Raw genomic sequence first — 21434 nt, forward strand, 5'->3', positions numbered from 1 at the left:
GATCGGGACCGGGGTTTCAAATTCCACACTGTCTGTAAGGAGTTTGTACATTCTCCCTATGTCTGCGTGGGTTTTCCCTGAGGGCTCCGGCTTCCTCCCACTATTCAAAACCTAGGCATGTAGGTTAATTGGGTGGCAAGGGCTCATGGGCCAAAATGTCCTGTTCCCGTGCTGTATGTCTAAATTTAAAAAATAAGGTAGCCATTTTTCTCATTGACTGGGGACATAATTACAAGTAAAAGGATCACTTGGTAGTATTGAGATGGCAATATCTATGATATTCACCTCCATAGGAATGCTATAGAGTCATTGAGTCACGGACCAGTACAGTACAGAAATAGTCCTTTCAAACCAAATCCTCTGCACCAATTATAATGGCTTCTTATCTCTTCCCCTGCATTAGGGCCACATCCTAGTAAACCTTTCCTATCCCAGTACCTGCCCAAGTCCCCGTTAAAAGCTGTAATTATATCTAAACTCAGTTTCTCTAACACTATGTTTTTACTTCAACCACTGCATCTGCAGACTTTCAGGTTTTCCTCCTCTCACTGTAACAAAAGCCTCACATTCCAGTCATCGCCTCAATGATTCTCTTCTGTTCTCTTTCCAATGCTATTACGTTCTTCATGTAGTGTGGCAACGAGAACAGTAACCTGACCAAAGTTTTGTACAGCTAGCACAAGGACATTCCAATTCCTATACTCAACACCTAGCCCTCTGGAGGCAAGCATGCCATATTGCCTTCTTCACTTCCTTATTCAATTGCAACTCCAGATTTGCATCCCAAGGTTTCTCCTCGGTTCTCTGCAGTTTATTGTAAATGTCAGCCAGTATTTGACATTCTGAAATGAGATATCTCACAATTGCTAGGGTTAAATTTTCATCTGCCACCAGTCCACCCAGCTTTCCATCTGATTTATGTCCCTGTTTTGCCTTTGACAAGCTGATGACTACCCAGGACTCCATTATTTTTTGTGTCATCAACAAAGTTACTAATCAGACCCCACACACACACACACACACACACACACACACACACACACACACACACACACACACACACACACACACACACACACACACACACACACACACACACACAATGGTCCCAGGACCAATCAATCTCTCTGACTTGTTACGTACTTCCAGTAAGAAAAATTGATTTCTAACATATTGTAAACTAGCAGGATACCTGACATTGCCTGGGAAATGAAACACTCAGTTGTTGATGATCTTAAAGGTTAAATTCAATGAGGTCATGATATTCAGCATAAAATGTTACCACAATTATAGTAAACAGTAATGCAAGTCAATGCTAGTGTTTTGTTTCTTGCTGCCTGCTCCTTGTTTGTCTGGAGTCATCAACAGTGAGGGGTGAGACTGATGTTCCTCTGCTGTCTCTTGCTTTCCCCTTTGTCTAACTCTACGGACTTATGAGGAGTTTCTTCCAATGTTTGCTTTGCTTGAACTGGGTTTGGGCACTTGTTTTTATTCTGAATGCACATTGATGCGCAGCCCTGTAACTAATGAGGTGTCCTGCTGCATGTTCACATTATTTTTTGAACTTCGTACAACCTTAAAGGTTAAATTCAATGTGGTCATGACATTCCGCATCAAATGTTACCACAATTATAATAAACAGTAATACAAGTCAGTGCAAGCTGGTCAAAAAACACTTTTGAACTTCATATGACCTTAAAGGTTAAACTCAACATTCTGCATCAAATGTTACCCTACTGAATCTCCTTGGACATATCTAGAGTGCTCCATATTGATTTGCACAGAGAACAAACAGACATACATGCGCAAATATGTATTAAATTAATTGACTTTAAATTTAAAGGCCGCGGGGCATGGCAAGATGGCGTAGAAGGAAGACATATATTCCACCTCTCCCCAGCTGGATTATTAAATACCCAGTTTTTCAATAGTATAAAAGTTATTAAAAATAAGATTTACAGTTATTTAAATAACAGTGCTTTATGATGGCATCCAATGTGAAAAAGTTTAAACCTCAGCTTCAGAAAAAACTACCATATAAAAGTGTGGAAGAACTGAGGCCTACCTGCATAGCTGAATCCACAGAGTCTTTGCTGGGAGTTTCCAAGCCTCAGAGGACTCCAGCCCGTTTGAGTTTGACTCCAGCGCCGATCCTGCATCTGCAAGATGGCGCCGGCACATCAGTGAGTTCGGCCGCTGCCGACCCACATTCATGTGAAGCTGTGCGCGTGGGCGGCACAGCCGATAAGGGGACCCGCGAACCCGCGACCTTGCTGGGCAGCCCAGTGGCGCGCAGGGTAGCATCAGAGGACGCCTCTGCGAATCCGACGGCCTTGCCTGGCCTGCGTGTGGCATCGCGGGTCCGAGAGCTGCTGGAGAAAGTCGGGGCTGTGGCGTCCCGAAGAGGTCAGGGTGCATTGGGTATCCAGAACTGCAGCCATTCAGTCAAAGGACCTATGATGACTGAGGAAGAAGAGGAACTTCTTCCTTATTGGAATTCATCCAGGAGGAGGAGCTTGCAGTTAAAGAAGGTGAATCTCAAAAAGTGGAAGTGGAATCTGGACTGGATTCAGTGTTCACTGTTTTGGGAGGGATTGCTTGTCAAATGCAGCAAATGCATAATATGTCAAAACAAATATCAACTCAAATGAATCAAGGAATTATGGAGATGAAAATAAAAATGAATACTTTATGTGATGAAAGGTCAACTGTGAAACAGAAAATTACTGTAGTTAAAAGTGATATTAATAAATGTATAAAATCAGTTGATACTGTGAAAGATCATTTTAAGAAAATTGAAACAGCTTTCTCTGAGTGTCAAACTCAGGTAGAACGTAATAGAGGAAAAAATGGAAAAAGTGTAGATTGGGGGATTCAGAAAAGAGATTTAATGAAGAAGATTGATTCATTGGAAAAATCAAAGTCGAAGGAATAATGTGAAAATAGTTGGTCTCCCAGTGGACATTGAAGGTGCTGACCCTATAAAAATCTTTAAGCACTGGATCCCAGAGGTGCTGGGTAAAAAGCTTTTCCCAGAAGGTTTGGAATTGGATATGGCTCATAGAGCTCTGAGAAGAAGACCATTTCCAGGACAAACACTGAGAGCAGTCTTGATTCGTTGTTTAAAATATCAAGATCAAGAAATGATTTTACATATGGCAGTGCAGGACGCAAGACAGAATCGATCTCCATTAATGGTTCAAAATAATAGGGTGTTTTTTTATGCTGATTTGAGTCAAGAGGTTATTAGAAGATGATGAGAATTTAATACAGCTAAAGATGTTTTGTGGCGAAAAGGCTACAAGTTTGCTTTTTGTTATCCTGCAATTTTGAAGGTTTTCTATGGAAATTTTCAATCTCAATTTTTTGCTAATTCTTTTCCGGAATGGGTCTTCTCCCCCCCGTTATCTCCTAAGAGGAGAGTAAACGGAAATGGAAATGGACATGGGAATGGAAAGAATGGAAAGTATGGAAACAATGGAAAGAAAGAAGAGATGACACAAAGTCTTCTTGATGTTGAAGATCCAGAGCAGTTGTTGGGCTTGGAATCATTGGGCTGAATATATGGATTCTATTCAATAGTATTTCATTAAATAATTAATATGTATCTGACTGAAAACTTTGATAATCATCTGCCACTAATGAGTTCACCACACCCAGTTTTTTAGGGCATTACTACCTTTGGGTGGTTTATTTTTTGTTTTTTAAAACAGTTTTTGATGGGCTTTTTCTTCTTTGGAAGAATTATAGAGAGGAGCATTATTTTATAGTGTGTAAATATATTAGTAGTTAAAAAAGATGTCTCAATTGAATTTTTAATGTGCAGGGGTTAAATAATCCAATATAGAGAAAGAAAATATTGGCTTATATTAAAAAAATGAAAATTGACATTGCTTTTTTACAACAAACACATTTGACTGAGAAAGAACAATTGAAATTGAAAAAGGATTGGGTTGGTCGTGTTTTTTCTTCTTCTTTTAATTCTAAGACAAGAGGAGTAGCGATTTTGATTCATAAAAAAAATTACCATTTGAATTGGAACCTTCAGAGGGGTATGCTGGCAGAGTATTAAGAGTGAATTGTAAAATTTTTGCTGAATCGTGGACTTTGTTGAATCTTTATGCCCCAAATATAGGTGATGACTGGTTTATTTCAGAAGCTTTTTCATTATTAACTCATTAATGAAAATGTTTTAGTTGGTGGTGATTTTAACTGTGTTCTCGACCCTTTATTGGACAGAAATCCAAAAAGTATAAAGAAATCAAAATGGCAATGCAAATTAATACGCTAATGAAAGATTTAAATTTGGTGGATATTTTGAGAAAAGTTAATCCTACAGAGAAAGATTTCACATTTTATTCTTCGAGACATGATTCGTTTTCTAGAATTGATTTATTTTTGGTATCAGCTCATTTACAAGGTAGAGTATTACGAGCTGAATATAAAAGTAGAGTTATATCAGATCATTCACTATTACTTTTTTCTTGTGAAAGTTCGGAGGTAGTACATCTGTCATTTAGATGGAGGTTTAATGTAATGTTATTGAAGAAACCAGAGTTTGTTACTTTTGTTAAAGAGCAGATTTCTTTATTTTTGACTGAAAATGTTAATTCTGTGGATAGCCATTTTGTAATATGGGATGCTTTAAAAGCTTATTTGAGAGGGCAGATCATTAGTTATTCTATGAAAGTTAAGAAACAATATATGGCAGAAAGTTTAGAGTTAGAAAATAAGATTGCTGAGTTAGAGAAGGATTTTCAGAAAGGTAACAGAAGATAAAAAAGTTATATTAGAGAGGTTGAAATTACATTATAATACTTTACAAACTTATCAGTTTGAGCGCTTAAGTAATCGATCTAAACAACATTATTATGAGTTCCCTTGCTCATAAGGTACTTGCCTGGCAATTGAAAGCCGAGTAGGTGTCTTGGACTATTAATGCTGTTAAGAAGAATTCAATAATAACATAAGCCTCAGGAAATTAATGACCAGTTTTATTCATTTTATCAAAAATTATATACTTCTGAGGGGAAACAGGATAATAGTTCTATTGATTCTTACTTATCTAAATTAAAGTTAACAGTATTAGATGGAAATGGTGCTCAGGAACTGGAATCTCCATTTACGGATTTTGAAATTAAGGAAGCTATTCAGGAAATGCCAAATGGAAAGTCCCCAGGGGATGATGGATTCCCTGTGGAATTTTATAATGATTTTTCTAATAAATTTGGAGAAGTGTTGAATCAAGTTAGTGAAGATCAGAAGTTACCAGAATCATGTTCCAGTGCTTTAATAACTGTCATTCCAAAAAAAGATAGAGGTCCATTAAAAGTGTCTTCATATAGACCTATCTCTTTATTACCGTTTTGAGTTTTGTGTGCCCGATGGAGATGTGGGGGGGCTGGTAGTCATGGTGGGGAGCTGGCTGATGGAGGACCTCAGTTTTCTTCAGGCTGACTTCCAGGCCAAACATTTTGGCAGTTTCCACAAAGCAGGACATCAAGCGCTGAAGAGCTGGCTCTGAATGGGCAACTAAAGCAGCATCGTCTGCAAAGAGTAGTTCACGGACAAGTTTCTCTTGTGTCTTGGTGTGAGCTTGCAGGCGCCTCAGATTGAAGAGACTGCCATCCGTGCGGTACCGGATGTAAACAGCGTCTTCATTGTTCGGGTCTTTCATGGCTTGGTTCAGCATCAACCAGTTTACCTATCTCGGCTGCACCATTTCATCAGATGCAAGGATCGACAATGAGATAGACAACAGACTCGCCAAGGCAAATAGCGCCTTTGGAAGACTACACAAAAGAGTCTGGAAAAACAACCAACTGAAAAACCTCACAAAGATAAGCGTATACAGAGCCGTTGTCATACCCACACTCCTGTTCGGCTCCGAATCATGGGTCCTCTACCGGCACCACCTACGGCTCCTAGAACGCTTCCACCAGCGTTGTCTCCGCTCCATCCTCAACATCCATTGGAGCGCTTTCATCCCTAACGTCGAAGTACTCGAGATGGCAGAGGTCGACAGCATCGAGTCCACGCTGCTGAAGATCCAGCTGCGCTGGATGGGTCACGTCTCCAGAATGGAGGACCATCGCCTTCCCAAGATCGTGTTATATGGCGAGCTCTCCACTGGCCACCGTGACAGAGGTGCACCAAAGAAAAGGTACAAGGACTGCCTAAAGAAATCTCTTGGTGCCTGCCACATTGACCACCGCCAGTGGGCTGATAACGCCTCAAACCGTGCATCTTGGCGCCTCACAGTTTGGCGGGCAGCAACCTCCTTTGAAGAAGACCGCAGAGCCCACCTCACTGACAAAAGGCAAAGGAGGAAAAACCCAACACCCAACCCCAACCAACCAATTTTCCCCTGCAACCGCTGCAACCGTGTCTGCCTGTCCCGCATCGGACTTGTCAGCCACAAACGAGCCTGCAGCTGACGTGGACTTTTTACCCCCTCCATAAATCTTCGTCCGCGAAGCCAAGCCAAAGAAGAAGAATCTCTTTATTAAATGTGGATTATAAAATTATAGCAAAAGTATTAGCTAATAGACTTGCTAAATATTTGCCTAAATTGGTACACATTGATCAAACAGGTTTTATTAAGAATAGAAATGCATCAGACAATATATTTCAATTAATTACTTTGGTCAATGCATATCAAAAACAACCTAACCATCCTATGGTGGTTGCATTAGATGCAGAAAAAGCTTTTCATAGGGTTGAGTGGGATTTTTTATTTAAAGTGTTAGAGAAATTTAAATTTGGCCCTTTTTTTATTGGTTGGGTTAAGGCTTTATATACAAACCCGATTGCTAGTGTGGTGACAAATTGACAGATTTCTTTACCATTTAAATTGACTCGTTCAACTCGACAGGGCTGCCCATTGTCACCAGCCCTATTTGTATTGATAATAGAACTGTTGTCTCAGGTTATTAGACAAAATAACAAAATTAGAGGGATGAGGGTTAAGAATGAAGAATATAAAATTAATTTGTTTGCGGACGATGTGTTGGTATATTTGACGGAACCGGAATGGTCATTGAAACAATTGTTTGTTGAAATTTGTAGAATTATCGTGATATAAAATTAATTGGAATAAAAGTGAAATTTTACCAGTTGGAGTGGGAGATTATTCTAAATTTAAAATTATTACAAAATTAAGGTGGACAAGTAAAATTAAATATTTTGGTGTGTTTATGGATACAAATTATCAATCATTATATCAATTAAATTATGTACCTATATTAAGACGGATTAAAGCAGATTTGATTAAGTGGAAAGATCTTCTATTAACTTTGATTGGTCAGGTTAATTGTATTAAAATGAATATTTTTCCTTGAATTCAATATTTATTTTAGTCACCACCTTGTTTACCTTCTGAGAGCTTTTTTCAAGATTTGAATAAAGCAGTGCGAGAGTTTTTATGGAAAGTAAATTAGCTCGAGTGGTGTTGCATAGACTTAAATGGAAGTATACATTGGGCGGACTACAATTACCACATTTTCAAGATTATTATGAAGTGGCCCAGTTGAAGTTTATTAGTAGATTGATGGATTTAGATCAGCCTCCTAGCTGGGCTAAAGTGGAGATGGTGTGTATTTCTAGGGTTGAGATACATGAATTTATATTTTGTTGGAATTTGATTTTGTTACAGCAATATGAAATGCTGATATTGAAACATTTGTTAAAGATTTGGATTTTAAAAAACAGGGTGTTAGGGTCGAAAAATAAATGATCAATTTTCACTCCATTGTATAATAATCAGCTTATTCTTTTTTCAATGTTTAACAATCATTTAAAGATTTGGGATTCTAAAGGTATAAAGACAATACTGGATTGTTTTGTAGAGCGGCAATTTCTTTCTTTTACCCAAACGAGAGAAAGATTTGATATACCTGTAAATTCTTTGTTTGCGTATTATCAACTTAGGGCTTTGATAAAAGATAATTATGGTAGAGAGATGATTTTACCTACTTTGTCGAGATTTGAATCTTTGATTTCCTCTATACCGAAAAAGGGTTATATTTTAGTTATGTATAATTTGTTACAAGATTGTATGGATAAACCAGATTGGGAGAAATCTCAACTCAAATGGGAGAGTGATATAGTATTTATTTTCCCTGAAGAAGATTGGATGAATATGTGTCAAGACAATGTAATTAAATTGACTAAGGTGCGATATGGAATGGTTAATTATAATTTTTTACATCAATTATATTTGACCCCGGAAAAGTTTAAAAAAATATGGGTTTAGTAATTCGGATTCTTGTTTTAGATGTGGTTCACGTATTGGAACTTTTTTACATGCTCTATGGAATTGTGTTAAAGTTCAATCATTTTGGCAAGGAATTAAAGTAGTTTTGGAGAAATTATATAATTTTATACTCCCGTTAGATCCAACGATTTTGTTGTTGGGAAATTTATATTCATTAAGGGGAATGGGAATGGATAAAATTTAAATTGCTTTTGTACGTTTGGTGTTATCAGTAGCGCGTAAATGTGTTGCTAGTACTTGGAAAGATGATACTGAGATTAATATAGGACATTGCCATAATGAATTGAAAGTATGTGTTGTTATGGAAAAAAATTACTTATACTTTACATGATAATTATTCTTCTTTTGTTAGTAAATGGTCTCCGTATTCGAAATATATGCATTTAGATATACTTTGAAATGTTGTTAACATTTATAATTTTTTTAATGTAATTTATTTTTTTTGCTCCCCTTAAGGGAGCTGGCTGTAGGGGTGGGAGGGGGGGATGGGTGTTAATGAAAAAATTTCCTTTGACTATTTCTATATTATAACCATATAACCATGTAACCACTTAAAGCAGAGAACAGGCCAGTTCGGCCCTACTAGTCCATGCCGTAGCAAATCCCCACCCTCCTAGTCCCACTGACCAGCACCCGGTCCATACCCCTCCAGTCCTCTCCTATCCATGTAACTATCTAGTCTTTCCTTAAATGTAACCAATGATCCCGCCTCGAAGCTCATTCCACATCCCCACCACCCTTTGCGTAAAGAAATTTCCCCTCATGTTCCCCTTATAATTTTCCCCCTTTAATCTTAAACCATGCCCTCTAGTTTGAATCTCCCCCACTCTTAATTGAAAAAGCCTATCCACGTTTACTCTGTCTGTCCCTTTTAAAATCTTAAACTCCTCTATCAAGTCCCCTCTCAATCCAGAGAAAAAAGCCCCAGTCTGCACAACCTTTCCCTGTAACTCAAACCTTGAAATCCTGTCAATATTCTCATGAATGTTGTGTGTTGTATTGTATGTTATGTTTTTGTTATATTTTAAATAAAGTTTGTTAAAAAAAAATTAAAGGCCCCTCTCAAACATTACCCTCTGCCTCCTATCTCCAAGCCGATTTTGGATCCAGTTTGTCGTCGCATTTCAGATCCTGGGTGATGTAACTTCCTGGACCAACCTACCCCACAGAACCTTGTCATGTATACCATACCTTCCTTAATGTTCTCAGTTACCTCAATTCAATCTGAAGGGCAGGATTTCTTCTATACAAAACCACAGTGACCCTAAGTAAATCCCTGCCTTTCTAAGCGAATTCAAACTCGGTCCCTTCAGATTTTTTTTGGCTCTAATTACTGTTGCGAGCCTCACTGGCCTCTTATTTCCAGGCTCATCCTTGCTGCCGTTTCTGAATAAGGGAACAACATTTCATGAAGAAAGTGTTGTGAGGAAACACATTGTTGCTGTCTCCAAGGATATAGCTGCTGCCAAAAGGGCCCACAGTGAACTGTAAAATCATGTGTAGGCTGCCCAGCTACCTAACATGAGATAATAAGGAAGATGAATTAATGAAGAAATATGAATTAATATAGGATCTCTGATGGCTTCTGGGCATTTTGAAGTGTTATTCAACTAATGAACTACTACTTGGAAAGTCCTCTTGAGACGGATTTTTCTTGTTCTACCTGCTCTCAAGTAATGTTTTCTGTGGAGATACTTATTCTAGTAGTATATAAATAAGATTGAACATGAACAATCTGATTAACATGACATCATCCATTCTTTTTGATGAAAAAATCCTAATGCTTTTTTTCTGCTGCTTGCATACTGATAATTCAGGCAGAATTTGCTGTAAGGGGGAATCTCAGCTTGCATCTGCAAATCCAGTTATTGGGACAGGGGAGTTGAGATGATGTTCGTGTCACTGCTCTGTCAGAAATGGTGGAGCACAGCAAATAGAGGCTTTCTGGAAATTGTTTCAGCAGGAATTAAAACCATAACACAAGAACTTCCAAAATAGAAACAAAAGGTTGTGAACATGCACCAGAACACCTGTGGCTGACACCCAGGAATTTTGGGAATAACAGAGGCTCCCTCAGATAAAATTTTTTAAAAACCTGGGAATGGGACAATCTTCTTGATTTGTGACATATATCCGTATGTACACTGTATTTTTGGATGTGGAATTTCAATATTAATAAAGGAAGCACCTGTGGGAGAACAGAGTTAGATGAACATCCATTGGACATACTTTTACCATGTGCTTTGACCTGAAATATTAACTCTTTTACTTTAAAATAAAAATACACACTGGAGAAAGAGACAGAGACAGAAACATGCCAGCTATGAGAGGGAGTGCAGGTCATTACAGCCTACAAACCAAGAGTGAACACACATAGACGGGTGTGTACCTTCATTACCTGATGAGCCAAAAACCCGCTTTGAGAAAGAGAACCAAACAGTGCTGACTAGAATCTCTGCAAAGGCTGAGGACCCTGTGATACCTGTCTCTGAGGACGACGTCAGAACATAATTTAAGAGGATGAACCCTTGCAAGGCATTAGACCCTGACTGCGTACCTGACAGGATACTGAAAATCTGCGCCAACCAACTTGCCGGACTGTTCACGGAGATTTTCAGCTTCTCATTGCTGCAGACAGAGGGTCCCATCTGCTTCAAAAGGGCATCAATCATCCTGGTGCCCAAGAAGAGTAGAGTGAGCTGCCTCAACGACTATCATCCAGCAGCACTAAATTTTACTGTCTGGTCATGGACAGAATTAACACATACCTAAGCAAAGACCTAGATCCACTGCAATTCACCTCTTGTCACAATTGCTCCACACCAGATGCAATATCGCTGGCTCCCCACTCAGCTCTGGATCACCTCAAAAACAGAAACTCATACTTATGGCTGCTCTTCATTAACTACAGCTTGGCCTTCAACACCATTATTACCTCAGTGCTGGTCAAAAAGTTACAAACTCTAGGTCTCTGCATTCCCCTCCCCACAACCCCCTCCACAACTGGATCTTGACTTTCTCATCAGAAGGCCACAGTCAGCATGAATTGGAAACGTCTCCTCCTCACTGATTATTAACACAGACACACCCCAAGGATGCAGGCTTAGTCCACTGCTCTACTTATTATGCACCCATGACTGTGGGGCCAGGCACAATTCCAATGTCAATCACACCACAGTTGTTGGCAGAATCACAAATGACAATGAGGAACTGTACAGGCGGGAAATAGATCAGCATGTTGAGTGATGTCACACCAACAACCTTGTGCTCAACATTAGCCAAACCAAGGAGATGATTATGGGCTTCAGGAGGAACACGACCCAGTTCTCATCGAGGGCTCAGTAGTAGAGAGAGTCAAGAACTTTAAATTCCTGGGTGTCAACATTTCCAAGAATCTGTCCTGGAGCCTCCATGTTGATGCAATAATGAAGAAGGCTCGCCAGCAGCTATACTTCGTGAGGTGTTTGAGGAAATTCAATATGTCACCAAACACTACGAAAACCTCTGCAGGTGGACCATGGAGAGCATTCTGGCTGGTTGCATCACTGTCTGGCAAGGAGGTGCCAACTCTCGGGACAAGAATAAACTCCAGAGGGTTGTTAACTCGGCCTGTGACATCACAGGCACCAGACTTCACTCCATCAAGGACATCTATAAGAGCTGGTGTCTTAAAAAAGCAGCCTCTATCCTCGAAGACCCACCACCACCCAGGCCACACCCTCTATTCTTTGCTACCTTCAGGAAAAAGGTGCAGGAGCCTCAAGACAGGCACTCAGCTGCACAAGGACAGCTTTCTCCCCACTGCCATCAGATTCCTGGATAATTAATGAACTGCCTTATTTTCTCATGCGCTATTTTTTAAAGCTTATTTCTTGTCGAAAGGTGGTGCATGAGAATGTTTTCCCTGTGATGCTGCCTTAAAACACTAAATTTTGTGACTTGTTCATGACAATAAATTTGGATTCTGATTCTAAACTCAGCTGGTCAAACAATGTACTTTAGACAGCCAAGAGAAAGATACATGAACAACATTCCAGGCTTGAGCCCTTCATCAAGGTGTGTGCAGACTTTCGTGTTTTATTCCTGTCTACTACAAAACTCTTCGCGGGATGCTTACCCTGAAGAGGTTCTCCTTCACTCTCTGAAGGGAGTTCTGTGAGATTTTCTCTCTCACTGCTCCCCATCTGTAACCCCTGCTTCTTTCAAACTCTATGGTCATGAGCTCACCCGGACTCTCTCCCACGGCCAAATACCTTGATGAAGGGATCAAGCCCAAAATATTGGTTTATGTATCTTTGCTATATGAAGTACACAGTTTGACCCAAGTTTCTCCAGCATTGTGTTTTACTTCAATCACAGTATCTACGTGTTTTACTCAACTCTCTTACCTTCTCCAAACGTGCTATACATCTTCAGCATTCTATTATATTTAGTCTTCCAGCATTTTGCTTAAGGACTGGTCCTTTCAAACCCTGCAATGGCTAATTTTTTTCCCCTACTGTTTACAAATAGTTGATTCCTCAATAGAGGGAATAACCCTACCCTTAACATCTTTCCCCTCTCCCACATTACCTCTCTCAATTCTTCTGAAGGAGGTTCAGAAAATCAAATAAGATGGTGCAATTCATGGAACAACATAGGAACAAAGGGACATCAAGCCAGGTGAGGCTTGAAAGCCAGGTTTGAAATCTGTCAGTGAAATTCAACCACAAATATGGAGAATGCTCCATCTAGTTATAACATGGAATTTACCAAAACAACCATTTGGAACAAATATATGCTAAATGCCTGCCAGTAGACTATTAATTGGTCTGAAGTTAAAAAGGTTAGTAAAGACAAATGCAGAATTCTGAGATGGATATGCTAAATGCCTGCCAGTAGACTATTAATTGGTCTGAAGTTAAAAAGGTTAGTAAAGATAAATGCAGAATTCTGAGATGGATGTGCCAGGGGAAGCAAAAGAGTCTATGGTGAAACTGATCCAGAAGACAACAAGCAAGACAGTGTTGATCAAATGAGTGGCCCAAACTGAAACCTTATTATACACGACGCAGTGAAATATCCATTGACGAAGGTTGTTTATTATGGGGGACCAGGACGATCCTTCCTGCGAAATGGGAGGCTGCCCTGTTATCAGAGCCCCACCGTAATCAGGGATGGTTCGAATGAAAGCTTTGGCATGTATGCATGTCTGGTGGCCATCAATGGACCTCGATATTGAACAAATGGGGAGAAGATGTTGGAAAAAAATCAAGGAGGAACCTGAAAAAAAAGGTGGGAGGCAGAGAGGAGAAGAGAAAAGGAGGGAATAAAAACTATTAATATTTTTATATGCTTGGAATTCAAATACCTTCTCTGTACTATTAGTACAATTTATCTTTTGGATGGTAGTAATTAAAAATAAGTGCAATGAAACTAATTTAATCATTCATCTGCTGATATAAACCTATAATTACTGATAACTGAACGAGAACATTATGCTACATTCTGTATTTTTTTGTTTTAGTAAATAATCCTTGTAAGAAAACTGCATGCAAAAATGGAGACTGTATTATCCTGGCCAACCCACCATACTTCAAATGTAGATGCAAACACCCATATGTATTACCTTCATGCAAAAAAGGTAAGATTTACTTTATGATGAATCAATTAATCTTTTAAAGCCTAAAAATGAACAACACAGCACCAATGTGATATATCCCATTTACAGTTTGACGATCCAGGTGTAGGTTTGCATGGGGAGAAATGAGAGGAGGAGATTAGCTGCCTATTATGGATGGAACCTCAATGATGTCAATGGAAAATCATTATGGGACAATTTGTAACGTAGCTAATCAAAGCAGCATGCACTAAATTATAAACAGAGCAATTCAATAATCTTTGGGTGTAGAATCTCTACCTTGTAACTAATAATATTTTTAACCAAAAGTAGACTTTATCCACAATAAATTATGTACAAAAGTAAAACCATTCAAAAGTCTCTTCCCACTACTAGTTTCGTAGCCATACATTTCCATCACTGTGGGTTGTTACATGAATTCCCTATTTACACCAGGAATTGGACAGGATTTTGAAGTCTACATTTAACAATAATATGGTTCTCCAACACCCCTTTCTGTTTCAAGATGAGGGAAATGATGCCCTCCCTCATGGAGTCTGACATGCTGCCGACCAGGAGTATAGCATTGTATACTACCAGAAAGCCTGGGCTCGTCCAGACCCACAGAACTCAGCCGGTAAGCCATCACCTGTGGGAGATTTACCTGACTCAAAGGAACTGATGGAGTCCATCAGCTGCCCCAGGGTATTTCCTGGTCCAGACTCTCCTGCTTGCTGTTGTCTAAGACTTCCAAGATAGAGGACACAGAGTTTTGGGAGGCCATTTGATCTGCAGCCTTGGAGTTCGGCGTAAAAGGATCTGCTGATCCTCTATATCTCTGTCTGCGAGGATGTGACCACCATCCTTAAAGCAGTGGATCACAGAGCTCACTCGGTGAATCTTTTGCAAGAAGAAGTGTGAGCACATCTTATCCTGCTCCACTGTGCTGAGTCAGGATCGGAGAATGATCTTGGAGGATTAAGGTGAAAAGTGTGGCTTGCCGGCTCTTCAACTCTCAGATTTCCTCTCCCACATCCACCTCTCTCAACTGCAGATCTGTCTGGAGTTGAGTTAGTTCCCTCTTCCTCTGACTTGCTCTCCGAAAACCCTTGTGGATAAAAAAAATCTCTTGACATTCTCCTTGGTCACTACCCACCAGTTCACTGGGGAGTCAAAGAAGGGGTTCATGGTTCTCCAACCAGTGTACTCCTTCTTTAGTTCCACTACATTTGCTGGGGTCAGCAACATCATAGTCAACTTTCACTTTCCCCTGCCCACCTTCTTGTCCTCCTGTAGGTGACAGGTGGTGCGAAGGAGATAGTGGTGAGATAAGAACACACCGTAATGTCAATGGTTCTAAACACAAAGTCTATCCAAGACCAGGTTGAACCCTCCAATCTCAACCAGGTGGGCTGCAGATGTGTTCCATCTGCAGGTCTGCTGAAAGCATCGCACAGCTATGCATCCTTTACCATGTCCATCAGGAGTCTGAAGGTGTTGTCCGATCTGTCGGCACCACCAGATCATCCAGCGGCATCAATGATGCAGTTGAAGTCACTGCCCAGAACGACCAGCCTGGATGTCACCAGCAACAGTGGAGGCTGCTAGAAGAGGGCCAGCCTTTCACTTTGCATGGGTGAGAAGCACACATTGATTAGCAAGAGCAGGGTGTCGCGGTACTTTACATCCACAATGAGGAGAGACCACTCCAACCATGTACCTTAATCTCACTGATTACAAGTTGTCTCCCTGCAGCAAGATACCCAGAATGGATGAGTGAAGGGAGGAGAATTTAGGGGAGACATTAGGGGTAAGGTATTTACACAGAGAGTTGTGGATGCCTGGAAGGTCTTGCCAGGAATGGTGAGGGAAGCTGGAATATTAGGGTCATTTAATATTAGGGTCATCCCTCTTAGACATGCACATAGATGAAAGAAAAAAATGGTTACAAGGTAGGAAGGGCTTTGTTTTGTTTTTGGTAGGAATATATAGATTGGCACAACATTGAGGCCTGAATGCCCTGAACTGTATGGTAATGTTTTATGTTCTACAACAAATATGTTTGCAAGGATGAAGTACTTTAGCTGTAAGAAATTGGAAATGGTAGCTCTCCACTCAGCTCTGGATCACCTCGAAAAGAGCAGTTCACACATATGGCTGCTCTCCATCGACTAAAGCTCGGCCTCCAACTCCCTCAGTGCTGGTCAAGAAGCTACAAACTCAAGGCCTCTGTACCCCACTCTGCAACTGAATCCTTGACTTTCTCATCAGGTAGGCCACAGTCAGTATGAATTGGAAACAATGTCTTCTCCTCACTGATTATCAACACAGGCACACACCAAGGATGCATCCACTGCTCTACTCGTTATATACCCATGACCATGTGGCCAGGCACAATTCCAATGCCATCTACAAGTTTGCCAATGACACTACAGTTGTCAACAGAATCACAAATGGCAATGAGGAAGCGTACAGGAGGGAGATAGATCAGCTCGTTGAATGGTGTAACGACAACAACCTTGCACTCAATGTCAGCAAAACCAAGGAGATGATTGTGGACTTCAGAAGGAAGTCAGGGGATCATGACCCAGTCCTCATCGAGGGTTCAGTAGTGGAGAGGTTCAGAACTTCAAATTCCTGTGTGTCAGCATCTGAGGATCTGTCCTGGACCCTCCAAGTTGATTCAATCACAATGAAGGCTTGCCAAAGGCTATACTTTGTGAGGTGTCTGAAGACTCTCAAAATCTTCTGGACCATGGAGAGCATTCTGGGAGGTTGCATCACTACCTGATATGGAGGCACCAACTCTCAGGACAAGAATAAACTCCAGAGGGTTGTTAACTCGGCCTGCGACACCACAGGCACCGGATTTCACTCTATTCAGGACATTTACATGAGGTGGTGTCTTCAAAAAGCAGCCTCTATCCTCAAAGACCCCCACCACCCAGGCCATGCCCTCTTCACTCTGCTACCATCGAGGAAAAGGTACAGGAATCTAAAGGGGCACAAGGACAGCTTGTTCCCCATCAGATTCCTGAATAATTAATGAATCAAAGACATTGCCTTACTTTTCATGCACTAATATTATTATTATTTTATTATATTTTATTTTTTTATCATAATGTCGTAAGATGCTTATGACATGAATATTTTCTCTGACGCCTCTGCAAACACTGAATTTCATGACTGTTCATGACAATAAATCCTGATTCTGATTCTGTTTATGTTGAAAACAAACCTGTGATCTAATGGAGGGTTAACTCATTGAAAGACTTTGATAAAGTGAATTAAAAAAGATGATTCCCTCCATCAGATAGATTAACCTTGGAGATCATCAGTTCAAAACCAATAACAAAAGATCGAGAAGGAAATGAGAAGAACATTTTTAACTTAGAGTCATGGAGATCTAGAGGGCTCAGCAAGAAATGACAATGGACGTTGTCTCCATAAATAATATTAAAAGGGATTTGGGAAATTTTTAAGCAAACAAAGATAAGATGAAAGATAAAAAGCAGGAATATGTAACTCACCTCACCACGGTTGGTGCAGTAGTTAGCACAACACCTTTACAGCACCAGTGACCGGGACCAGGGTTCGAATCCCACGCTCTCTGTAAGGAGTTTGTACGTTCTCCCCGTATCTGCGTGTGTTCTCTCCAGGGGCTCCGGTTCCCTCCCTCACTGTACCGGAGGTATAGGTCAATGGGGTGTAAATTGGGCTTGTGGACCAAAATGGCCTGTTCCCAAGCTGTATGCCTAAATTAAAAAAGCCAACACAGGTATGCTGAGCCAAATGGCCTCCTGCTGGGCTGCAGATGTTGCTCTGATAAACGCGAGCACTTGATGTAAAGAATGCCCATCCATTCCCTGACATGATGCCTGTGGCTGATGTTTAGACTACTCCAAACACAGAAAGAATTAAGTGCCTTTCATTACACCAATAAACATCCAAGGTTTTGACTTAACTTTTTCTTTTCACTCATTCCTAAAGGTGTTTATTTTCAGTTAGGCAGAATCATCTTGGGAACAATATTTTGTCTTTCAGCTGCTCTTTGTTTGATTTCTGGTCTGAGCAATGGTTTTTGTAAATTAAAATCTCAGCCATCTTCTTGATTTTCTTGCATCCATCTTCTATCTCAATAATGACTGACTTCGCTCCCTTTTTCCCATATTTCCCTTTTGTTATGAGTTACCTTCATTCCCCTTGAGTTTGTAAGCTGGACAGGCCTTCCCACGTAGTTTCATTTCTAGGATTTTTAATACCTATTTTCATATATTTAATTTGAATCCGTCTTTCCTTGCAATTGTCATTAAACACTGACCTGTTAATGTTCTGTTTTTCCATTTTACTTCTTTCAATTGTATTAAAGTCTCTCCCTCCAGGTTTTTAGGTGTATCACTGTTCCTCCTCGAACGTGTTCATGGGACTTTCAGCAAGTGCATGATGTGTTCAGCTTTTTCCATTTTTTTTTAACTTTTGAGTTTTGCTTTCTCAATGATCTTTCTTTACTCACAATAAATAACTTTTGACAATCTTGTCTTTTAAGCAACTGCACCTTGTAACCCGAATCCTTGTAAAAATGGAGCTACATGTAGAGCTCGGAAGCAAAAGACCTTCACCTGCATCTGCCCTGGATCATTCAGAGGAGAGCTATGCGAAATTGGTAATATTATTTATTATACTAATTGGGTCTGATATTTCTGTTCGGCATGTGTCATAGAATATAGAAATCTACAGCACTGCACAGGCCCTTCGGCCCACAATGTTGTGCCCATCTAATAACCTGCTCCACCCATGGCCTAGAATTTTCCCATTGCATAACCTTGCATTTTTCTCAGTTTCACATAATAGACTCTTAATAGACTCCTATTGCACCTGCTTCCACCACAATTGCCGGCAGTATATTCTTTTTCTGTGTGGAAGACTGTACCTCTTACATCCTGCTGTACTTACTCTCAAGCACCTTAAAGCTATACCCTTTCACATTCATCAACCCCTGGGTTGGGGTGGGGGTGGGGGGGGGGAACCTCTGGCCATCCACATAATCAATGCCTCTCATTATCTTATGCACCTCTTACAGACCACCCCTCATCCTCTGTCCCTCCAAGAAGGAAAGAGCAAGTTCACTCAACCTCCAATCCAGGCAATAGCCTTGTAAATCTCCTTTGCATCCTCTCTTTTCTGTAATGAGTTGACCAGAAATGAATGCAATATTCCAAGTGGGGCCTAACTGATGACTTATGTAGCTGCAGCATTGCCTCATGGCTCTCGAACTCCATCCATCTTTGTGAATAGCTATAGATACAAGCTTCTTTGCCCTGCTGCTTATTGTTTATACAGAATAGGATCCTTGTAAAATCCAACAAAGAGACCTGCCGTCAGTTTGATCCAAGCAGCTTGGTGAATCTTGAATAATTTCATTACATCACCAATGACAATCCTTATTCCAGCAATGTTCTATTTAACATTTCCATTACTGTGATTTTCCATCCAGAGTTAAAAACATTATCTATTAACCCTGTAAAAATGTTCCAGTGTATCAACCTATTTAAAATTTACATCTTGGAAATATGGATGATAAAATTACACTGGACAACAATTTTTTCAAAAGGTTTGCTTCCTGAAAAAATAATGGGGATTATGTTAGACAACTTGAACACAAAGATAATTTCAGATTCGTTGCATCACGTGGGAAGTTGGAGAAACATTAAGTTAACTTTTATTAAATGATGCTGATACATTATGTTAGTTCAAGGGAACAAAAAATGTTTTACCACTGATTTTCATTTGTACTCGGCTTCCGATGTCTCTCATGTCAGTGTCCAACAATAGTCAGCCAGCACTGACGGATTCCAGTTGCCCTGACACCGCTTTCCCATGGTCGCAATGACCTAGTGAAACCTTTTCCATGTTCTTCACCGATTGCATCAAGATCAGCAGGGAAGAATTCCTAGTGCAACTGTGGAAAATAAATTTTCAATAACATGTTGCACTTTGTGTTTTTGTACACTTGAAGTAGACTTAAAATATGACAGGAAATCACAGAAAAAATAGGTTAAATCCTAAAAATGGTACATGATAGGAAAATGTTAAGGTGATTTTTGGGATCAACAAATCCATAAATTACACCCAAAAGTGTTCAGGAAGCCAAACCTTTGTTGTCATTAGAAAAAAACGGGCTTTAGTGAGTGGAAATAATCCTTCCACAGTAATCTCAACATTGATGCATCGGATCCATTGACATAGACCTTCACTCTAGAAATGTAAAAAGCTGCCATGTCTTCTTCAGAACATTCTATAGCCCAGTGAAGTAATTAGAGGGCAAATATTTAATGTGGTCTTCAAATAGAGGGCTTTGACATGAGGAAGAAACATTCAAGGGGTTGGTTTAACCCCCACCCCCAGGGAACCATTAAAATAAGACAAAACATCTTAAGGTTCATTGGTATTGCCAGCAATAATTTCAAAATACAAACCATTCCAAAGTTTCAAATACTTTGAATCTATCAACACCCTATTTTGGCTGCACAGTTGATCATAAAACTACTGCATTACACATGTGTAACTTGCTCTTTATACTTGGAGAAATAACCATAATTTTATGAGTCTGCTTTGTTCAAACATATTCCGAGATGGGAAGTTCTACACTGGCACTCAAATATAATTACTTCAAGCTCCCTGCATCTGGCATCTTAATAGTTATGCCAAATCCTTATGTTGAACTTACTGTCCATTATTTTACCTTAAAAATTATTTTCAAAAACCAACATATTCAAACTAAGTGAAGCTCTACTCATTTGCACCTTCTTTCTCCGTAGTACCCAATGAATGCTACCAGGGCAATGGTGTGTCATACAGAGGTCGCGTGAAACAAACTGAACGGGGGAAAAGGTGCCTGCACTGGAGCTCTAACTTGCTACTCAAAGAAGTTATCGGTACTCATATGAAAAATCCCAGCAAATATGGCATTGGTGATCACAATTATTGCAGGTATAAAAGCTCAGGTGGACTGTTTCCACCAAGCTCTATGATAATAGTCTAGATTTATAAGTCAATGCTTAATGCTGTTCTCTAAACTTTTGAACTCATGGTCTATCAAAACACAGATTTCTAAAACAAATACCAGATTTGGAGGAAAGTTGGCTGCAATAGTGGTTTAAGCAACCTTTTTTTTGTAACCAGATTCAGGAGGAGAACATGATTAGAAGCAGTTCAGTCTTCAAAGACAATGTTTTTTTCATTTAAAAATTTCACAGAATTCTTCAGACCTCCAAATTGGCCAATAACAATTTTCAAACACTGGAATATTTCACATGAAAATAATGTTTTATTATGTAGGTAACATTTTATAAAGTTAATTCTATTGCAAGTTGGTAGTAATTTCTAAGGTTGTAATTTGCATTTCAGTCAAAACACATCTTAAAATTGAATTTTTATTGCAAGCTCATTTCCAATCTCGCTCCTATTTCTTATCATCAAAACATGGCTCAGCTGTAATCTTATGGAACGGAAAAATAGCCTTAAGGGACTGACTCCCAATCTCAGCTATTAGGTTCTTGT

The 21434-nt window shown here is 39.8% G+C and overlaps 1 protein-coding gene across 3 annotated transcripts in view; it reads left to right on the top strand.

Moving 5' to 3' along the window:
- LOC138744188 (hyaluronan-binding protein 2-like) overlaps positions 1 to 21434 on the top strand; it is a 62552-nt gene that overhangs the window by 21139 nt on the left and 19979 nt on the right. For 2 of the 3 annotated variants that reach the window (XM_069899950.1, XM_069899951.1), the window contains 3 exons: positions 13782 to 13898; positions 18421 to 18537; positions 20693 to 20864. In XM_069899950.1, coding sequence (XP_069756051.1) covers positions 13782 to 13898; positions 18421 to 18537; positions 20693 to 20864 — 406 coding nt within the window. The remainder of the gene's footprint in view (positions 1 to 13781; positions 13899 to 18420; positions 18538 to 20692; positions 20865 to 21434) is intronic. The other variant, XM_069899953.1, reaches the window with a different exon arrangement.

The sequence above is a fragment of the Narcine bancroftii genome, chromosome 10 (genome assembly GCF_036971445.1).
Source record: "Narcine bancroftii isolate sNarBan1 chromosome 10, sNarBan1.hap1, whole genome shotgun sequence".
In the NCBI taxonomy this organism is placed as follows: Eukaryota; Metazoa; Chordata; class Chondrichthyes; order Torpediniformes; family Narcinidae; genus Narcine; species Narcine bancroftii.